The sequence below is a fragment of the Diabrotica virgifera genome, chromosome 5 (assembly GCF_917563875.1).
Source record: "Diabrotica virgifera virgifera chromosome 5, PGI_DIABVI_V3a".
In the NCBI taxonomy this organism is placed as follows: Eukaryota; Metazoa; Arthropoda; class Insecta; order Coleoptera; family Chrysomelidae; genus Diabrotica; species Diabrotica virgifera.
Window position 1 is genome coordinate 155761519 of NC_065447.1, and position 20994 is coordinate 155782512.

Below are 20994 nucleotides of genomic sequence, written 5' to 3' on the forward strand. Positions count from 1 at the left end.
ATAAGAAGTCTAATGCTGATAATCTTTTTGAGGGTTTTATTAACTAGAGTTTATGGGCGACCGGTTTTGGCGTTTACAATTTGTACGCCATCATCAGGCCCTTAGAAACTGAACAAAGATATCAGTACAAGAAGTATAATGTATCTTGTACTGATATCTTTGTTCAGTTTCTAAGGGCCTGATGATGGCGTACAAATTGTAAACGCCGAAACCGGTCGCCCACAAACTGTAGTTAATAAAACCCTCAAAAAGATTATGAGCATTACAGCATTAGACACCTTATTTCATAACATTTCACAATGTGCTCATACCAGCAGCCAGTTCATCATTCATAAATCTTTAATTTCATTATAAAAATAGCGAGCGCGCTCTTACCTTTTGGTCCCGCCAGCATATACGCGAACTTTCCTTAAGACCGTAAATAATAATTGTATCGCCCGATGAGGTGGTACGGTACCGTTTGCATCCGTCGATATATTACACGAATTTCTGTCATGTCAAGGCTGTAAATACATCATTGTTTGTATAGCTGGCTGGACGAGGTCGTACCTCGGCCTAACTAAAATATTATATTTCTTGTAGATCACAGTATGTTTTAAATCCTTCATTTTACTTTCTTCTAGTTTACTGTTGTCACTACCATTGGTCACGTGATCAACTCGCTCGTACCTTTTGCACCGGCCAGCAAATTACGCCAATTTTCTCCAAGACGATTGTATCGCTCGACGAGACGAGGTCGTACGGTACCATTTGCATCCCCAGATATATTATACGAATTTCTCTCAAGACTGTTAAATATTTGAAATATATACGACTATTTTTGTATCGCTTGTCGAGGTCGTAGCTGTGGTCGTTGTTCTCTGGTCGTAGTACCATTTGCATCCTCCGATATAAATATTCCGCGAATTTCTCTCAAGACTGTTAAGGCCCCGTCTCACCATCAAATAATTGACAGTTAATTTGATCAAACTTGACAGTTAGTGACACAAAGTGACAGTTAGTATGTATAGTTTGTGTCACTAGTCAAGTTTGACTGTCAAGTTTGATCAAATTAACTGTCAATTATTTGATGGTGAGACGGGGCCTTTAAATATTTGAAACATTAATTTATTCTTTCGGAACTATAAAAGAGGAACTGCGCTTACAGATGCAGTTAGTTTGTTTCAAGTTTTTGGTGAGAAATAAAAGTTATTCGCGCTATAAAGAATAAAAGAATTGACTGGTAAGATATTATTTGGTCTTTTTTATCGAATTATGTACTTAAATCATATATATGAATATGGCTGAAAGACTTCGGTAGATGGCCTTTTGGTACAAAGTATCAATAAAGTATATTTCTCTCTCTCTCTTTTATATAAATACATATATGCTAAAAAATTAGTAATTACTGTTCAAAAGTAAAAAAAATCGGGAAATGCATTGCGGCCAAATAAAAATATGATTGGACCTTTTTTATTTTCCAATGTTATTTTATATAAATAATTCTAGTACTAGTACCTACTATACAGTGCTAGTCAAAAGTCCGTACCCCCCCTCGTATCTTTTGAACGATTATACCTATAATAGTGAAATTTGGAGGGAGAAAATAAACGGACGTAAGCTTCTTAACTAGTTATGACAGGTGACGTAATAGTGACAGATGACGTTATAGAGCCACTGTGACCGATAATTTTAAATAGAACCTTAAGGCAAGTGATACCTCGTTTGAAAGGTAATTAAAATACCTATTCAGTCATACTAATTTTTTTGGGTTTAGGTTGATTTTTATTTTGGTGAATAAATTAAATAAATATAATATTATAGTTTCGAATTTAATTAATAAAAATTCAAATGTCCGCCTATGGATTTTTTGTCAAAAAAGTTGACGTTTTTTAATTCTCTAGTAGTTTTTACGTCAACGTCAACCTGTTTGACGAGTAATCATATGCGGAATTTTGAATTTTTATTAATTAAATGCGAAACTACAATTTTATATTTATTTCATTTATTCATCAAAATTAGCTTAAACTCAAACAAAAATAGTATGGCTGAATAGGTATTTTCAATACCTTTTAAGCGAGGTATCACTTGCCATAAGGTCCCATTTAAAATTATCGGTCACAGTGGCTCTGTAACGTCATCTGTCACTATTACGTCACCTTTCATGACTAGTTAAGAAGCTTACGTCCGTTTATTTCCTCCCTCCAAATTTCACTATTATAGGAATAACTATTCAAAAGATACGAGGGGGGGTACGGACTTTTGACTAGCACTGTATAGTTTCAGGCTATGTACTTACATGATCTTTTCGTATTAATAAAAAAGTGGTTTTTATCCCCATTATGATTGGTAATGACGTAACTTTTTGGGTTTTTTTGCTTAAAAAATGGCTTTGGCAGAGCCATAATTAGCCAGACTTGTTTGTGATTGATTGCAGAAACTTGTTGGGTTTGTTTCTGTTTCGTATAGGTATTGTTAAAAACAACTGTAGTGTGACGTATGTTTTTAAGGCAAATTTAATTGTTTTATTTTCGCTGTTTTAAAGAATGAAAGTATGCAGACATAATTTTATAGTGTGTATTTTAAAATGCTCTTTCATTCCTTTGGTGATGGTTTTTATAGTTTTAATATGTGTTTTGATTTTAACTGAATAAAGTTTGCTAAATCTCCTAAGGATGATTTCAATACATTTCAGGTTTTTTGCGTTTATGAGAAAAACATTGTGGTACATATTCACTTTAATTTAAAATGTTCTTAGTTTTATATTTTTACCAAGGTAAAAGATGATTTTAACACTTTCGGGATTGTTTTGTATAGTTTTCGGAAAAATAAAGTGTGGGTTGTGTTTCTATATCAGTGATACTCAACCTGCGGCCCGCGGGCCGCATGCGGCCCTCTAGCGTTTTTCATGCGGCCCGAAGGCTCACTAAAAGGCCCTGTAAACGATCAAATTATTTGTCAAATTTCACATGTTTGTCAAATTATTTGATAGTGTGCCGCTGTGTTTAAGGCGTGTTTGCGCGTGATTGGGAAATTATATTGAAATTTTTAAGAATTCTGGGATTAAAAAGCAGGTATTATTAACTTTTAGATAATAATACATTATTAAAGTTAATGAACAAATACCCATTTTAAAAATAATGAACACTTATTTACTAGATACAGTGGAACAATCCATTTAGTAATCTCAAGAAAAATCCAAGTTCGGATTACCAAAAAAATATAAAGTAATTGTGGCCTTTAAACAATACCCTGTATATTTAAATTTTCAAGATTTATTTGCACATTTGAAAAGAGCACAAAAACTGAGTTTACAGGTTCGGTTTAATTTTGGGCACAGGAAGTTTAATGACTTTAATTTTGACATTAAATATACTAAAATTTTTAAGAACTCTTAAGATTAAAAAACAGGTTTTTAAAGCACTTTGAATAATAAATTACTAAATTTAATAAATAAATATTCATATTAAAAATAATCCATAATTATATACTACATTGGAACGACACTTACTTATCACAAGAAAAACCCAGGTTTGAATTAACAAAAAAAATATAAAATAATTGTGACCTTGAAACAACACCCTGTATATTTTTCAATTTTTTGTGCAGACAATTTAATGACATTAATTTCGAAATTAAATCGAAATTTTTGCGGTGAGTTCTCAGAGTTCTTAAAAATTTCGACATAATTTCAAAATTAATTGAAGTCATTAAATTCTCTGCGAAAAAAATGAAGGTGAACCATTTAACTTAGTTTTTTGTGGTTTTTTTAAATTTTCAAACGGGTTTTGAAAATTTCAATATACAGGGTGTTGTTTCAAGGTCACAATCACTTTATATTTTTTGTTAATCTGGACCTGTATTTGTGATTAGTAGTAAGTGGGCCGTTCCAATGTAGTAACTAAGTATTGATTAGTGTTAAAATGAGAATGTATTCATTAAATTCAATAATTTATTATTAAAAGTGCTTTAAAAACCAGCTTTGTAATCTCAAAGTTCTTAAAAATTTTAATAAACATATTTCATTTCAAAATTAAAATGATTAAATTTTCTGCGAAAAACATTAAAACGAACCTATAAACTCAGTTCTTTGTGCTCTTTTCAAATGTGCAAATGGGTTTTGAAAATTTCAATACAGGATGTGGTTTCAAGGTCACAATGAATTTAAGTATAATTTTTAAAACCGGACTTGGATTTTTCTTCTGATTAGTAGTTCTATGGTTTGGGTTCTAAATAAGACATACCTATATCAAATATCAAAAAATATACAAGGTGATTATAAAGTTATGGTCCAGGCAAAAATGGGCAAAGTCGATAAAAACACCCTGTAACTCGGTTATAAAAATCGGTAGGGCAATAAATGTAGAATATCTAAGAACCGCCTCAGTGACCTCTATTCGCCATTTAAGTATTTCCGTTTCTTAATAAAACACCCTGTATACTATTCCACCTCTGTGGCAATAGCTAGTATGTGGCCCAGGGAAAAAAAAGGTTGAGTATCGCTGTTCTATATAGTCAAATTAATTAGGATTTTTTAATCACCGATCCTTGTCAAGTTCACAGGTGTTTTCATTCTTTTTGGGTTGTTTTATTCAGTCTGTCCGAAAATGAAAGTGTAGCGCATATTTTTATAGTTTTTTTATAGGTAGTAGAATTAAATAAAGATTATGAATCTTTTACTGTCGTTAAAATCAAGGTTGATTTGAATCCTTTGAGATTGTTTTGTACATGAATATTCCTTCACTATTAATTTTAAGGATGATTCAAATCATTTGCTTTTGTTTGTTCAGTTTTTACAAAAATGAAATACCTATATTGTGATGCATATGCTTAATCTTCATAGTGAATTTAAATAGAGATATCGAAATTTAAATGGAAATATCGATTGTCATGAAATTTGGCATACCTCGGGTGCAAAAAATCAATCCACTGAAAATTTGGTCATTTTTGATGTCTCGAATTTCCTAAACCTGTTGTCCGATTTAAGTAATTTTTAATATGTTATAGCCTTATTCACCATTGGCGTGCAAATTTATATTCACCATTGGCGTGCATACGGGTAATATGATCGGTCATAATACCCCTTTCGGCGCTAATGGTGAATATTAAATTCTTAATTGTATGTCAAAAAATGTGCAATAACCACGTCTTAAAACCCACCAAATTTGATCTGCATATCTCAACTGGTTTTAAAGCAATAAATAAATCGTCAGTTGTAAAAAAAATTGAACATCCCGTATCTCGGAAACGAAGCGTTTGCGGACATATGATTATAAAGCAAACTCTCATTATTTCCATGTGTAAAATTACCCCTTAAAGTTTTCCTCATTTATTTCGAAACACCTTGTACAGGGTGATGCGAAATACATTTGAATAATCTACCTACAGGGTGATGCGAACTTTGAGAAAAAAACACAGTTTGATTCGTATTCGTACACCCGGTATACAATGACAGTTTACCTGTCTAGCAACAATATTATTACAGCGATATTGTTAATGAATAAGGCTATAACATGGTAAAAAAATAACTTAAATCGGACAACAGATTTAGAAAATTCTAGACATCAAAAATGACCAAATTTTCAGTGGATCGATTTTTTTGCACCCGAATGTATATACCGGGTGGTCCAATAAGCCGATCTCTCGGCTTATATCAGAAACTATTCATGTTATAACTTTCGGAGAAAAAATTCCTTAGTAAAAGTGGCTAAGAGAAATCGCTGGAAATAACTTTCAAGTTTCTGGGTTAACCGCTAGGGGGCGTAACCTGTGAAGAAAAATTTGAAAGCCAGTATTTTGTGAAATATGCCCAATTATACCAAGTCTTAAATAAGTAAACTAGAAAGAGGCCTAAATTCTGCACAAAGTTGTTCAAGTACTTTTTTTATTTTTTCAACTAAAGGGTGGGGGAGAGTGGGAAAGTATTTGTTCATCAATACCTATAACTTTGGTTTGGATCAACCGATTTTAACGAAATTAGTGTCATTAGAAAGAGTGTGGATGATTCAATTTACATCTACTATAAAACAATTGCATTTAGTTTTATTTGTCATGGGTAGAGGGTACTTTCGAATCGAAAAAATTAACATTTGTCTTTCTTTAAAATGTTTAATGGAAACATCTATTTATTGTAAATTATACTGGAACTAGATTAAATTCGTAACAAAATGGCGCAAACCACATGTTGATAGCTTTTGTCGAACTCGAGATATGAATAAAAACGCATAAACATAAGTAAGTATAGTATTGACTCACCCATTATTATAACTTAAAATTAAATTTGTGAAAGAAAGATATACAAATATCTCGATCATTAAAACTTAATGTCCAATATTAAATGTTCAAATTGTTTTCCATCGCTGTCCACACAAAGATGTAATCTTTCGCGTGTAAACATAACAGCTGCTTCAAGCTCAGCTGTTGTTATACTATTTATTGCGTTTATAATGTTCTGTTTCATGTCGTCTCGCGTGGTTGGTCGAGTTTGGTACACCAAACTGAAGTCCTTCAATCTTCCCCACAGATAAAAGTCCAGACATGTTAAGTCTGGAGATCTAGCTGGCCATGAAAATATACTTCCCCTTCCAATCCATTTATTTGGATAACTTGCATACAAATAAACTCGCCTGGAAAAGTGCGCAGGACACCCGTCATGTTGTAATATCGTATCTCTTCTTGTTTGTAAGGAAATATCTTCCAATAAAACAGGCAACTGATTTTCCAGAAAATCCACATATGTTTCGCCATTTAAAGTTCTATCAAAGAAATATGGACCTACGATATTTCCATCAACTATACCACACCAAACATTAAGACTCCATTTACCTTGAAGCAGCACCTCTTGTATCCACTGCGGAGTTTCTTCAGCCCAATAGTGCATATTATGCAGATTAACACCACCCGCACTATTAAACGTAGCCTCGTCTGTCCACAAAATCTTTGACATGATATGCGCTTTTGTGGTTGTTCTTCTAGCAGACCTAACATACAATTGCAGTAATCCAGCCTTGCATCAAAATCTCTCTCATCTAAAGCTTGGTAGAGAACTACATGATAAGGATGCAGTCTAAAAAACAGAACAATAAATATTGGTGAAAAAGAAACCACTATATTTACTAAAACTCAAAAAATCTTGAAAAATTCTCAATTGTTTCACAAGATAAATCGTGCATAAGTATTTTTAAGAAACGGATAAAAGGATAAAAGCGCCGTGTTGCCGTTTTTATCGGAATATTAAAATAACAGTTGAATCTAAAGTTTAAAGGGAATTCCAAGTTTCTAACCTAAACGTTCACTTTATAATATGAAAAACCAACCTGTGATGTTTTAAAATCCTAATGTCCACTTTACATCAACAATAAATTGAACAAGAAATTGACAAAGTTATTCAAGGCCAAATTTGACGAGTACAAAATGTATGGTTTGTAAAAGAAAATGAAGGAATTTGATGAAATAGAACAATTGGATATGTTTTATTTTGTCAAATTTCTTTATTTTCTTTTTATTCACGGCAAAATTGGATGTAGAATTGTAGTCAAATTTGACCTTGAATAACTTAGTCAATTTCTTGTTCAATTTATTGTTGATGTAAAGTGCATTTTAGAACAGTAGTTTTGGGTATGTTTAATCCTATAGAGATTTGCCTACTACCTACTTATAATATGTGGATTATGTTGAATTAAAGCAAGAACATTGATTGAATTATCTTCGGTCATACCTCTACCTCTACTACGTCGCTTAAAACAAGGACAATGAAAACTACCAGTTTCTCTTAATCTTCTTGCATTTCTTTCAAATACTTGTTTGCCATAATGTCTCCTGTCAGGATATCTTAAAGAATATATACGTGAGGTAATAGCGGCATTTTGGTGACATTCGAAATAAACTCCAATTATACAGGGTGTAACAAAAATACAGGTCATAAATTTAATCACATATTCTGGGACCAAAAATAGTGCGATTGAACCTAACTTACCTTAGTACAAATATGCACATAAAAAAAGTTACAGCCCTTTAAAGTTACAAAATGAAAATCCAGTTTGGTCGTTTTCCCTTTAAAGTTTTTTCCAATATATCGAAAACTATTAGAGATCTTTTATTGAAAATAGACATGTGGCATTCTTATGGTAGTAGTATCTTAAGAAAAAATTATAGTGAAATTTGGACACCCCATAGAAATTTTATGGGGGTTTTATTCCTTTAAACCCCCCAAACTTTTGTGTACGTTGCAATTTAATTATTTTTGTAGTACCATTAGTTAAACACAATATTTTAAAAACTTTTTTGCCTCTTAGTACTTTTTCGAAAAGTCAGTTTTTATCGAGATATTTTGAATATTTGACAAATCCACCACATATTTTTGTATATGGCTAAGTACGATTATGGAGACTTGGTAATAATATGCAAATTTATTTATGATTTACATTTTTAGGTATATTTTGAACTATATTAAAAAAGAAGTGCCTTCTCGAAAAAATACAAAGAGGCAAAAAGTTTTAAAAACACTGTGTTTAACTAATGGTACCGCAGTAAAAGTTTAATTGGAACATACACAAACATTTGGGGGGTTTAAAGGAACAAAACCCCCATAAAATTTTTATGTAAACATAATAAAAAAGAAGCCGCAACTCGATAAAAACTGCTTTATCGAAAAAATACTGAGAGGCAAAAAAGTTTTAGAAATATTGAATTTAACTAATGGTACCACAATAATAATTTAACTGGAACGTACACAAAAGTTTGGGGGGGTTTAAGGGAACAAAACCCCCATAAAATTTTTATGCGGTGCACAAATTTCACTATAATTCTTTTTTAAGATATTCCTGCCATAATACTGCCACATGTCCATTTTCAATAAAAAATCTCTAATAGTTTTCGATATATTCGAAAAAATTGATTTTCATTTTGTAACTTCAAAGGGCTGTAACTTTTTTATGTGCATATTTGTACCAAGGTAAATTAGGTTCATTCGAACTATTTTTGGTCTCAAAATATGTGATTTAATTTATGACCTGTATTTTCGTTACACTCTGTATAATACAATTCTGCAGTTGACATACTTATCACAAATTATGAGTACTGATAATTAGGGAGCGGATTTATATGCGATCAATTTTGATGAAATATGCGCATATATATGCAGTAAAAAATTACGAAATATGCGCAAGATATATGCACCAAAATTCAAACAATGCGCATATCGAGAAACCACAAATTTTCTGTTCTATTCTATCCTTGGGGGTTGTTTTAAAGGGGGGGCGGCAATCTTATTTATTATCTTTCAAATAAAATCATTATTTTTTATATATGCAATTTATTCATATTTTTTACAAAAACTGATACCAATAGTTACCTATTTAAAATAAAACAACAATATCACTATTATATCTTCGATTATAATTCACTACAATGTGTTTTCCATATTTTTTACGAGGAAACATTTTCTTTGATCAGATAAAATATTTTTATAACTAGAAAAACTCCTTTCAACATCAACAGAAGTAAGGGGCGTATTTAAAATAACTTGTTAAAGCCGAAAATTCTGCACCAAAATCAATTTCAAAATGTCCATTAAAAATTTCGCATATTATGTCCTCCAAAGTTTTAAAGCCGTTTAAAGACGGGATCTGATCTAAAGCATGAATATTTCAATTTCCGTTAGAAAATCGTAAAACTATGGTTAAAGGTGTAAATTCTCTTAACAATAGGGGATTTGAAAGAATCACCAGAATTATAGCTATGTATTAAATTGGGATACAAATTGTACTAAATATAATAAAAGTAACTAAAATTCGGATTTCCTGGTAAACCATCCTTCATCATTTTAACATCGTACAATCATTTATAACGGCGTACTATAAGTACTTTGTGTAAAGATCGGGTATTTTCTAAGAAAAGGTAGTCTCTCGCTAGTACTCTCTTCAGGTAGTTCTCGAATTAATAGATAGGAACAGCCTGTGCGGGGAAATATTTTGTGTCGAATTAACAAATTTAATTTTTTTTTACCTAAATGTTTTTAAATAGGCACAAAATATGCATGTTTCTTTAAATGTATGCAAAATTTAGTAAAGTTCTCAAATATGCGAAATATGCATGCAATATGCATTTAGCATGAAATCCGCTCCCTACTGATAATTAATTACTAATATTACCAATATTAATATCTATTGAAAAAAGTGCAATCTTCAATTCGAATTATAATATACCTAACACTTCTTAACAATGTTTTTACTGCTGTAATAATATGAACAATAAATAAACAAATAATAAATAAACAATATGAACAAATTCATTGTCGTAGCCTACTAAGTTTCGAAAAAACTATTTTTAATCGTATGAAATAACAATGGTCAAAATAGGAATCAACATTAAGATTATTCTGCTATAAAAAAATTTGAAAGTACCTACTGACTTACTTTTTATTTTAATTTATAATACAGGGTGAGTCAATACTATACTTACTTATATTTATGCGTTTTTATTCATATCTCGAGTTCGAAAAAAGCTATCAACATGCGGTTTGCGCCATTTTGTTACGAATTTAATCCAGTTCCATTATAATTTACAATAAATAGGTGTTTCCGTTAAACATTTTGAAGAAAAACAAATTTTAATTTTTTTTATTTGAAAGTACCCTCTACCTATGACAATAAACACTAAATGCAATTATTTTATAGTAGATATAAATTAATTCAACCACACTCTTTCTAATGACACTAATTTCGTTAAAATCGGTTGATCCAAACCAAAGCTATAGGTATTTATCCACAAATACTTTCCCACTCTCCCCCACCCTTTATTTGAAAAAATAAAAAAAAAGTACTTGAACAACTTTGTGCAGAATTTAGGCCTCTTTCTAGTTTAATTACTTAACACTTGGTATAATTGGGCATATTTCACAAAAAACTGGTTTTCAAATTTTTCTTCACAGGTTACGCCCCCTGGCGGTTAACCCAGAAACTTGAAAGTTATTTCCAGCGATTTCTCTTGGCTACTTTTACTAAGGAATTTTTTCTCCTAAAGTTATAACATGAATAGTTTCCGAGAGAATATAGCCGAGAGATCGGCTTATTGGACCACCCGGTACATAGCTAATATGTCCAAGAAAAAAGGTGATATTGTGCCGATGTGCGCTTTTGCCGTGGGTGTGAGTTTCACCTCTCCACGGGGGTAAAAAAACGTACGTTGGAAGTAAGTCCGGAATTGGATAAACTGACTAATTCTAAGCAACTTTTGTTCTATACAGTTTTTATACTAAATCAATACAATTTGAGTTATTTGCGAGTGAATATGTTCATTTTGCAACAAAAAAACCACGTTTTTAGACGGTCTTTCGCAAATAGGTCAAAAAGTAAATATTTTATCGAAAAAATAAAAATTCTTAGCAAAAATATAGCTTATAAAAAAAGTAAAAAAAAATATTAAAGAAATTGATGTTATATAATACACTCACCGACACAAAATTCCGCCACCCAAAATTTTTGATTAATTTATAACTTTATTATTTGCGCTACGATTTTCAATATTTTTGCACCAGTTTGTAGGTACATGTATTGATATCGTTTGATAGTATTACGGTAACAAAAAATTGTGCTTGTATGGCATTATACAGAGGTGAATGAAAGCGTTGTATTTTCTCCTAACTTTAAAAAATTCTGTGGAAAAATGGAAGATTTATTTAATAGTCATGTTATATGTATTATCCCGGAGCATTCACCAAAATTTTATGTATATATATATATATATATATATATATATATATATATATATATATATATATATATAATCGGTTCATAACGTTCTACGACGTCTTCCGATTCCCAATCGCCATTGCTCTCGATCGTAGCACATGTCTTCGTTCAAGCCTCTTTCTCCGATTTCCCTATGGATTCCTTCTATCCAGCTTTTCCTAGGTCTTCCTCTCTTCCGCCGTCCTTTTGGTGCCCATCGTTTTTTTTAAATTATCCGAATATCTCTTTTCTTGTAAGTGCTGTATCATTTTTTGTAAATAAAATCACTGATTGACTCATAAAATATAGAGGTTGGATTGATAAGATTAGAATGGCCCGCATGCACCCCAAATCTCAATCCTATTGAGCATTTATGGAATGAATTAAAAAAAGCTATTCGCCGTCATCCTAGTCCTCCAGAAAATTTGGTACAGTTATGGCCATGGTAGAGGAATATCGAGCTATTCCCCAGGCAAGGATAGCACATCTTTATTCGATGCCAAACATATTGCGAGCAGTCGTTGCTGCAAGAGGTGGACATACCCGCTATTAACTTCCGTACCCGACGAGTGGAAAATTGCTTATATTTCGTCGATCCATAAGAAGGGAGATAAGCTTAAATGTGAAAACTATAGAGGGATATCAGTAACTAGTACATTCAGCCGTTTGTATGGACGAATAATTAGAGACCGCATTGAGAAGGAGTACAAAGACCAAGAGGAAGAAGAACAATCCGGTTTTCGAACAGAAAGAAGCTGTACTGATAATATCTTCTGCCTCAAACAACTAATAGAAAAAAAAATTAAGCACAAATCAAGAAACCCACCTCATGTTTATTGACTTGCAGAAGGCGTACGATACAGTTCCTGTAAACAAACTCTGGAACGTGTTACGACAGACGAATATTAGTGTCACCTTAATAAAAGCCTTAAGAAATTTGTATGAAGGGTCAACATCACAAATAAAACTGGAAACAGATTATCGCAAAGCTTCCTGGTTAATAAAGGTCTACGTCAGGGGTGTTGTGTATCACCGACCTTATTTAAAATATATGTTGCAAAAGCATTGAAAGAGTGGAAACGAAAACGCAGATGCATGGGCGTAGACCTTGGAGAGATTTGCTTATATACATTGCAGTTTGCTGATGACCAGGTTGTTATAGCAAACGATAAAGATGATTTAGAGTACATGGCAAGGAAATTACAAGAAGAATATGGAAAGTGGGGACTAGAAATTAATACAGAAAAAACAAAATACCTGCCAATAGGTACCGAACTATCGAACATCACATTAGAAAATAATGAAATCATCATGCCCTGCGACCATTACACATATCTAGGAATCGTTTTTGACACAACGGGGAAAGATGATGAAGAAATAAAGAGAAGAATAACACAATCCAGAAAAACAATAGGTTGTCTAAACAGCGTACTGTGGAATCATGAAATAGGAAAAAGAAGAAAACACAATATCTACGAATCTCTTATTAAAAGCAGTCTATTGTACGGAGCAGAAACTTGGCGGATAACCGAAAACAACAGAAGAAAACTGGAGGCAGTAGAAATGGACGCTTTTATAAGATCAGTAGGAGTGTCACGCAGAGAGAGAATACGTAATGATGAGATAAGACAGCGAATGGGGGTTGACGGCTCTCTAACAACAGACATAGAAAGAAAACAGCTGATATGGTACGGACACGTCCAGAGGATGGATAACTCAAGACTCCCTAAAATAATTATGCAATGGGTACCACCAAACCGCAGAAAGAGAGGAAGACCCAAGAAATCTTGGAGAGAGGGAGTAACGAAGGCGATGAGCGCAAGAGATCTTAGAGAGGGCCAATGGGATGATAGAGTGTCATGGAAATTAGGCATCGGACAACGTCGCAAGACGTTTTAAAACCGATTGATATACATATTGTATATATATACATATTGCGAGCAGTCGTTGCTGCAAGAGGTGGACATACCCGCTATTAACTTGTTTTGTTTTGTTATTAATTTTGTTATGTCCTGTTAATTTTAGTGCGTTTAATATTTTTAATTAAATAAACCTTCAAAGCAGTGTTTTTATTTACAGCTCTTACAATAAAAGAGATATTCGAATAACTCAAAAAACAAAACATTAGTGATACATCCAGCATAATAAGGAGTATGAAACAAAATCAGCCCTCCAATTATTCCACAGATTTTTTTAAATTTAGAAGAAAATACAACGCTTCCATTCACCCCCGTATATATGCCGTCTAAGCAAAAAATTTTTATTACCGAAATAATATCAAATTGCGATGAGCGCAAGAGATCTTAGAGAGGGCCAATGGGATGATAGAGTGTCATGGAAATTAGGCATCGGACAACGTCGCAAGACGTTTTAAAACCGATTGATATACATATTGTATATATATATATACATATTGCGAGCAGTCGTTGCTGCAAGAGGTGGACATACCCGCTATTAACTTGTTTTGTTTTGTTATTAATTTTGTTATGTCTTGTTAATTTTAGTGCGTTTAATATTTTTAATTAAATAAACCTTCAAAGCAGTGTTTTTATTTACAACTCTTACAATAAAAGAGATATTCGAATAACTCAAAAAACAAAACATTAGTGATACATCCAGCATAATAAGGAGTATGAAACAAAATCAGCCCTCCAATTATTCCACAGAATTTTTTAAATTTAGAAGAAAATACAACGCTTCCATTCACCCCCGTATAATGCCGTCTAAGCAAAAAATTTTTATTACCGAAATAATATCAAACGACATCAATACATGTATCTACAAACTGATGCAAGAATCGTGAAAATCGGAGTACAAATAATAAAGTTATAATTAATTATTTATATGGGAAATAAGCCACAATTAAAATGAAAAAAATAATTTTATTAACGTTTCGACGCCCAAATCGGGTGCCGTTGTCAAAATACAAAATATTATTAAATAAACAAAAGAGCTGTTGTTAAGCAAAAAAATTCTTCTAATAATTTATTTAATCTCACTCATTTATATTGGCAATTCAGACATATATTATACATTTTAAAGTAGAAGACTTTAAAATGATATTGCCAATATTTATGAGTTGCGTTCCTGGGACGACTTACTGAAAGATAGTTCATTCGATTACATGAAATCAACCCCAACTCAAGAATATCCGTCATAAAAAATTAACCAAAAATTAACACGTCATAAAAGACAACCAAATGCAACAACAGTAAAATTCTCGCGTTAGAGACTTCATAGTAAATCACAAGGGAAAACCAGGAAAAACCCTGTGATACTATCCCGACATCGTAAGTATTTAGTCTTACATTAATTTACTCTCAAAAAAAAAAAAAAAAAATAATACCAAATTCTGACTTGTAACATGTTTAAATTATAAATAATATTAATAATACTAAAATATAAAATATGTACTAGCTCGATATTATTGACTTACTAATCTTGGTATTTTCTTTCTATTGACTTCCTCTTTCAGTATGGGTAACCACATCCTACTGCATTCTACCGAGGAATTTGCGACACAATTGGTTTCATTTAGCATAATTAGAGCCGCTTCTTTGATTTTTCTCTTTTTACTATCTGACTCTTTCAGGACTATACTTGAATCTCTCCACTGAACTCTATGTTCATTATCCCATGCGTGTTGACATATTTGAGATCTTTCAAATTCTCTATTTTTAATATAAGATTGATGTTCACTTATTCTAACGTCTTATGGTCTTGATGTCTCACCTAAATAAAATTGTTCGCATTCACAAGGTATTTTATAAATGCAATTCTTTGTTCTTTCTTGATCATTGTTAGGTTTAGTTTTAGATAGAATAGATCTCAATGTGTTTGTTGTTTTGAATGTTGTTGAAATGTTGAATTTATTTCCTATTGTTTTAAGTTTCTCGGATAGTCCTTTTATATATATTATATATTTCAGTAAGTCGTCCCAGGAACGCAACTCATAAATATTGGCAATATCATTTTAAAGTCTTCTACTTTAAAATGTATAATATATGTCTGAATTGCCAATATAAATGAGTGAGATTAAATAAATTATTAGAAGAATTTTTTTGCTTAACAACAGCTCTTTTGTTTATTTAATAATATTTTGTATTTTGACAACGGCACCCGATTTGGGCGTCGAAACGTTAATAAAATTATTTTTTTCATTTTAATTGTGGCTTATTTCCCATATAAATAATTAATCATAAAAATGCCACAAGGAAATAGCTTCAGAACAACATTAAAAATAAAGTTATAGATTGTCAAACTTAATCAAAAATTTTGGGTGGCGGAATTTTGTGCCTGTGAGTGTATATGAAGTCTGTAGACGAAGTAGATGCAGAGTTGTAGCTAATGCAAAGTACGTTCTTAACCTATAAAATAAACAAATTTTGGTAAATAACCAAAAAATTAAGCACTTTTCGGGGAAAACTCATCACAATTTTTTTAAGTGTTTAATAAAAGTTTTATTTTTGTTTTATAAAAAAGTTTCTAACATCAACAGTAAGTAAGTTACGCTCAAAATAATGTTGGTCCCTTTTATTTTTTGCTAAATAAGAATCGTAAAAGTCACCTCCTAATTTCTAATAAATCCTGATTTATTACAAATGTCACTAATAAATTTTGAAATTCTGAAAATTATTGTAAAAATGGATAAAACACCTTCAAAAAGTCATGATAATTCTCATAGAAAACGAACTCCGCCAGAAGAATCCCATCGGAAATTTTTTGCAATCCTTTCTTGAATTTTATGAGATATTTTTGTAGGTCCCATAAAAAATTTAACAGTAGCTGAATTAGTGAGAAGAGGAGCCCAAATTTGAAGACAGATGAGCGAAAAGACTATATTTGATTCCTTTTTGTAAACTTTAGAGATAAATTAATGTTGTTTAATATAATCAAAATATAACCCTCATGCACAAGTTGTAGTCCATGTGATATGTGACAAACAACTTCAGTGAGAAACTGGGTTTATTTATCATGTTATTGTTGTTATTACGTATTGTTTATACGATCTGTAATATTCATGGGCTTAAAAGTTTTTTTTTCAAAAGGCTGTAGTTAAAACGGCTTCAATGAATCACTAATAACGAGTGTGTGCAAATTTTGAACATCCATATCTCAACCAATTTTTGTCTTACAAGTAAACAAAAAAATTCAAAACATTCAGAAAAGCAAAGCATACATTTTTTACTGTTTGAGATTTTTAGTATTACAAAAATTTCATGAAAAAAAAAGGATTTTTTTCAAAATAAAAAAAATACTTTAAAACCATTTTTTTTTTGAAAAATGAGCACTTTGAACCGATGGAACTTACAAATCATTTATACATATTATAAACAATACATAACTAAAATAGTTTGTGAAGTAGGAATGATTAATTTCATTTGATATTCTAATTAGGGGGTGATCTTCATGATTTTTTTTACCAAAACAAACCAACATTTTTAGTAGAACTTACTTTTGATGCTAGAAACTTTTTAAAAAACAAAAATAAAGGTTTTTTAAACACTTCAAAATCATTAGGATTTCTTTGAAACAAACGGACTTACTTTGAACGTATGTTTTTCACCCCCGAGAAGGGGCGAGACTCACTCCCAGGGCAAACGGACATCATCGGCACACATGTTAGCTATGTGTATGCCTTTCATGTAAATCAAAGTGGTTCTTTAAAATTTACAGGAAAAACCGTGACTAAATGGACTATTTACAATATAGGAATATAGGTACATATTTACTTTTTGAATTATTTGCGAAAAACCGTCTAACACAGTGCCGTTTTATGCACTGGGCGCTTGGGACTAAGGGCGCTAAGGACCCGTTCCTTTTACTGATAAAAAAGTAAAGTCCTCTAAATAATCTACGTATTTTCCAAAATAGAAAAAAAGACGAAGAAATACCTGCGTTTTCGAAATGGTCTGATTTTAAGTCTGATGACTTTATAAAAACTTTGAACTTTTAAACAAAAAAGTGGTTCCTTAGAACATTGTGAAAAAATTTTTGAAGATGGAGAAAAAGCTTATTATAGAAGATTAAATAAAAGCAACTTTTATAGAGGAAAACCCAATGGAGGCAAAGAAAATAGAGATTAACTAATATACGACGCGAAGTGTTAAAGCTGTTTATTGTTACCCGTGCAAATTATTTTCACTTGAAAAAATAGTTTAACTGAGTTTCGATGTACCCACTGGAAACATTCGAATATTTTGCTCAAATCTCACGAAGAAAGTAAATTTCATCTGAACTCTATGGTTACATTGATAACAAGATCATCATTGATTGGAGTTATAGACCCTGCTTTGAAATAACAAGTAAAATGCGAAGCTGATTATTGGATAAACGTCCTAAGAAGAGTTGTTGTTACGTTGATGCAATGAGGATTTAACGAGTCATCATAAAGGAAATTACTTAAGTTGTCTTGTATACTAGGCTAAAGACTACTTCTTAGCTGAGCATTTACAACGGAATGAGAATAAATGAAAAGGTTCAGTCTATCTGTCTCACCAAATTTGCAATGAATTCTTGGAAGTAATGGAAGTCAAAGCTTGTAGAAACTTTTAACGCTGTAAATGCTTTAGTTAAAAACTAGCGATCCATCAAACCTATTTTTTCCAGTTAAGTAATAACAGAGACGAAAAATTAGCAATTAAAAATGAAGCCAAGACACTGCAGAATAAAATCTTTGAGACAGCTCTATTGACACTGATTTGGACAAAAACTTTGAAACGAGTTATTGCAAAAGCAATACGTGAACATGAAGAAACTGTGGACTTAACGTGTCAATTGGACTAGAAATAATGACATCTATTTTGAGATTTGTTGGAGACGTAAGAAATATGTCAAGCGAAATTGAACTAGAAGCCAAAAATAATTTTTTGCGAAGACGGAGATATATGCTACAAAGATGTTACATCAGCTGTTAGATGATTTTCTACGCTAGATAAAGAAGCAGTCAAGACGTCAATTATTAATACTTTATATGTGAAATATAAAAAATATGTTGATGAAAACAAAGAGAACTTGCATAATGAAATTACCCATTCTACAACATTATGCCAAAAGTTGAATAAACATTTATAAAAATTGGTGTCATCCAGGATGTAAAGATTGTAAAGGCAACATTTCCCAATATTTTCGGCTTTAAAAAGAATAAAAATATATTTAACGCCAAATTTGGATCAAGAAAATATAGACGCATATAAATATTTAGTATAGAAAATGAAGACCTGAAGCAACTGAATTGTGATAGTATTATCTGACAGATTGCTAATGCCTAGTCAAGCAAAAAAGTGACCTAATTTTTTTCATATGTATTTTTTAGAATATATTTTTTTAAAATATACATATTTTTGTTTGTCATGTGTTGTTTTGTGTAACTTTCTGTTTTTTATACATTTTTAAATGTATTTTTTGGAATATTTTTTACGTATAGATTTTACGGGTTTAAATGCATGAATGTGTTTTCTTGTAAAAAAATCTGACAACGAGTAGCAATTAAAGGGGCCCCTAAATATTCAGCGCCCAGGGCCCGAAGTTAGGTTAAACCGGCACTGGTCTAACAAGGTGGTTTTTTTGTAGAAAAATGAAAATATTCTCTCGCAAATAACTCGATAAGTATTGACTTAGTGAAAACACTTTATGGAACAAAAGTTGCTTAGAATTAGCCATTTTGTCAAATTCTGGACTTACCTTGAACGAATGTTTTTTCACCGCCGAGAAGGGGTGATACTCACACCCAGGGCAAAAGCACAGTTCGGCATACTATCACTGTTTTTCTTTGACATGTTAAAATGTGTTTGCCAAATTTTATGTCAATCCAAGCGGTTCTTTAAAATATACAAGAGAAAAACGTGAGTAAATGGACTATAAAGGACTGTTACCTACATTGAAAGTTAAACGTATTTTTTAACTAATTTCTAGAATAGAAAATTAAAAAAAAAATAAAAAAAAATAAAAAGAATAGAAAAATAAAAAAAAGTTAAAAAAAGGATTAAAAATAGTGTTTCGCATACAAATTAAAATATAGATTAAAAATATACAATAAAATAATAAAAAAAACAAAGTAAAAAAAAGCAACACAATGTACCTATGTATCTATAAAAATAATACTGTAGTATGAACTTATGTTATGAAATAAGAAATTTATGACTATGAATCTGCAATCAATCACAAATTACTCTGGCTAATTGGCTCTGCCAAAGCCATTTTTCAAAAAAAAAAACTAATTTCTTCAATAGTAGACCGTTGCCTTTGCATATTTTGTTCCTTCAATTTAGAGGACCATTTTATATTACTATTATTGTTTTTGTCTTTCAGATAAACAAAATGGAAGGTGAACAATTAGCCAAAGTAACAATCCCCACAGTGGGTGAAATCGAAGACGACCCTCGAATAGCACTTGAGAAGTTTAAAAATAACCTAGAAAACTTCAAACTAAAAATGCAAGCCTTCGGCGGATGCTTGGAATACATGCAAAACAGTAAAATGAACGAAAGGAAAAAAACTGAATTCGTCAAGGACGCTAAATCAAAGATGGATGACATGGCGAAGGAAATGTGTGAACTTATTAACCGTGACGTGTCCGACATTCAACACAAAATGGAACTTTTTTGGAACGAGCTTCAAGAAAACATCGTATTAAATGAATAGTTATTAGCAGTTTTCGTCTGTGAATATTTCAAATTATTGATTCTAACGTTTTAATACTTTTTGACTGTTATTTTAATTTAAGACAAGAATTATTTTTTTATCAAAAGTTTACATCAAATAAATATGGTCATACCCAAATTCGATCCACTTAGTAAATTCGCTTATTTCCTGTGTGAAGTAAAACACATACATTAAATATAAAAAAAGTAAATAAAGAACAGGTTTTCTTCTTCTTTAGGTGCTGTGTCCAGTGCCGGATTTAGGGTATTTGCGGCCCTAGGCCAGTAGTATCGAGCGGCCCCCGATAACTTCACGATTATGTAATTAAAGAACGATTAAAGTATAAAGACTTAATAATAATAATGAAAACGTTTATTTTAATTTTACTTTTTAAAATTCGATAAAACACAAAACATAAATGAATAGAAAGAAATTCCTCTAATGTTCTATGTTCTATTTGAATACGGACATAAATAGGTTGAAATGTATTTACTAATTGAATAATCTTGGTTTGCAAATTTGTCTGAAACCCCAGAACAGCTCTAACAATTTCTATATTTATAGAAATTTCGAAAAAGAAAATTTATAGAAAGAATTCTATATTTAAAGAAGCCTTTGAGATGTTGGTTTTTCGAATGAAAAA

General features: G+C 31.4%; 1 protein-coding gene across 1 annotated transcript; it reads left to right on the forward strand.

Annotated features, from left to right (window-relative positions):
• The first annotated feature begins 1068 nt into the window (after window positions 1–1068).
• Window positions 1069–20498, forward strand: LOC126884522 (uncharacterized). The gene is made up of 2 exons (XM_050650466.1): window positions 1069–1222; window positions 20019–20498. Exon 2 carries the CDS (start codon window positions 20028–20030, stop codon window positions 20349–20351), a length of 324 nt encoding a protein of 107 aa, XP_050506423.1. The 5' UTR covers window positions 1069–1222; window positions 20019–20027; the 3' UTR covers window positions 20352–20498.
• The last annotated feature ends 496 nt before the right edge of the window (window positions 20499–20994 follow it).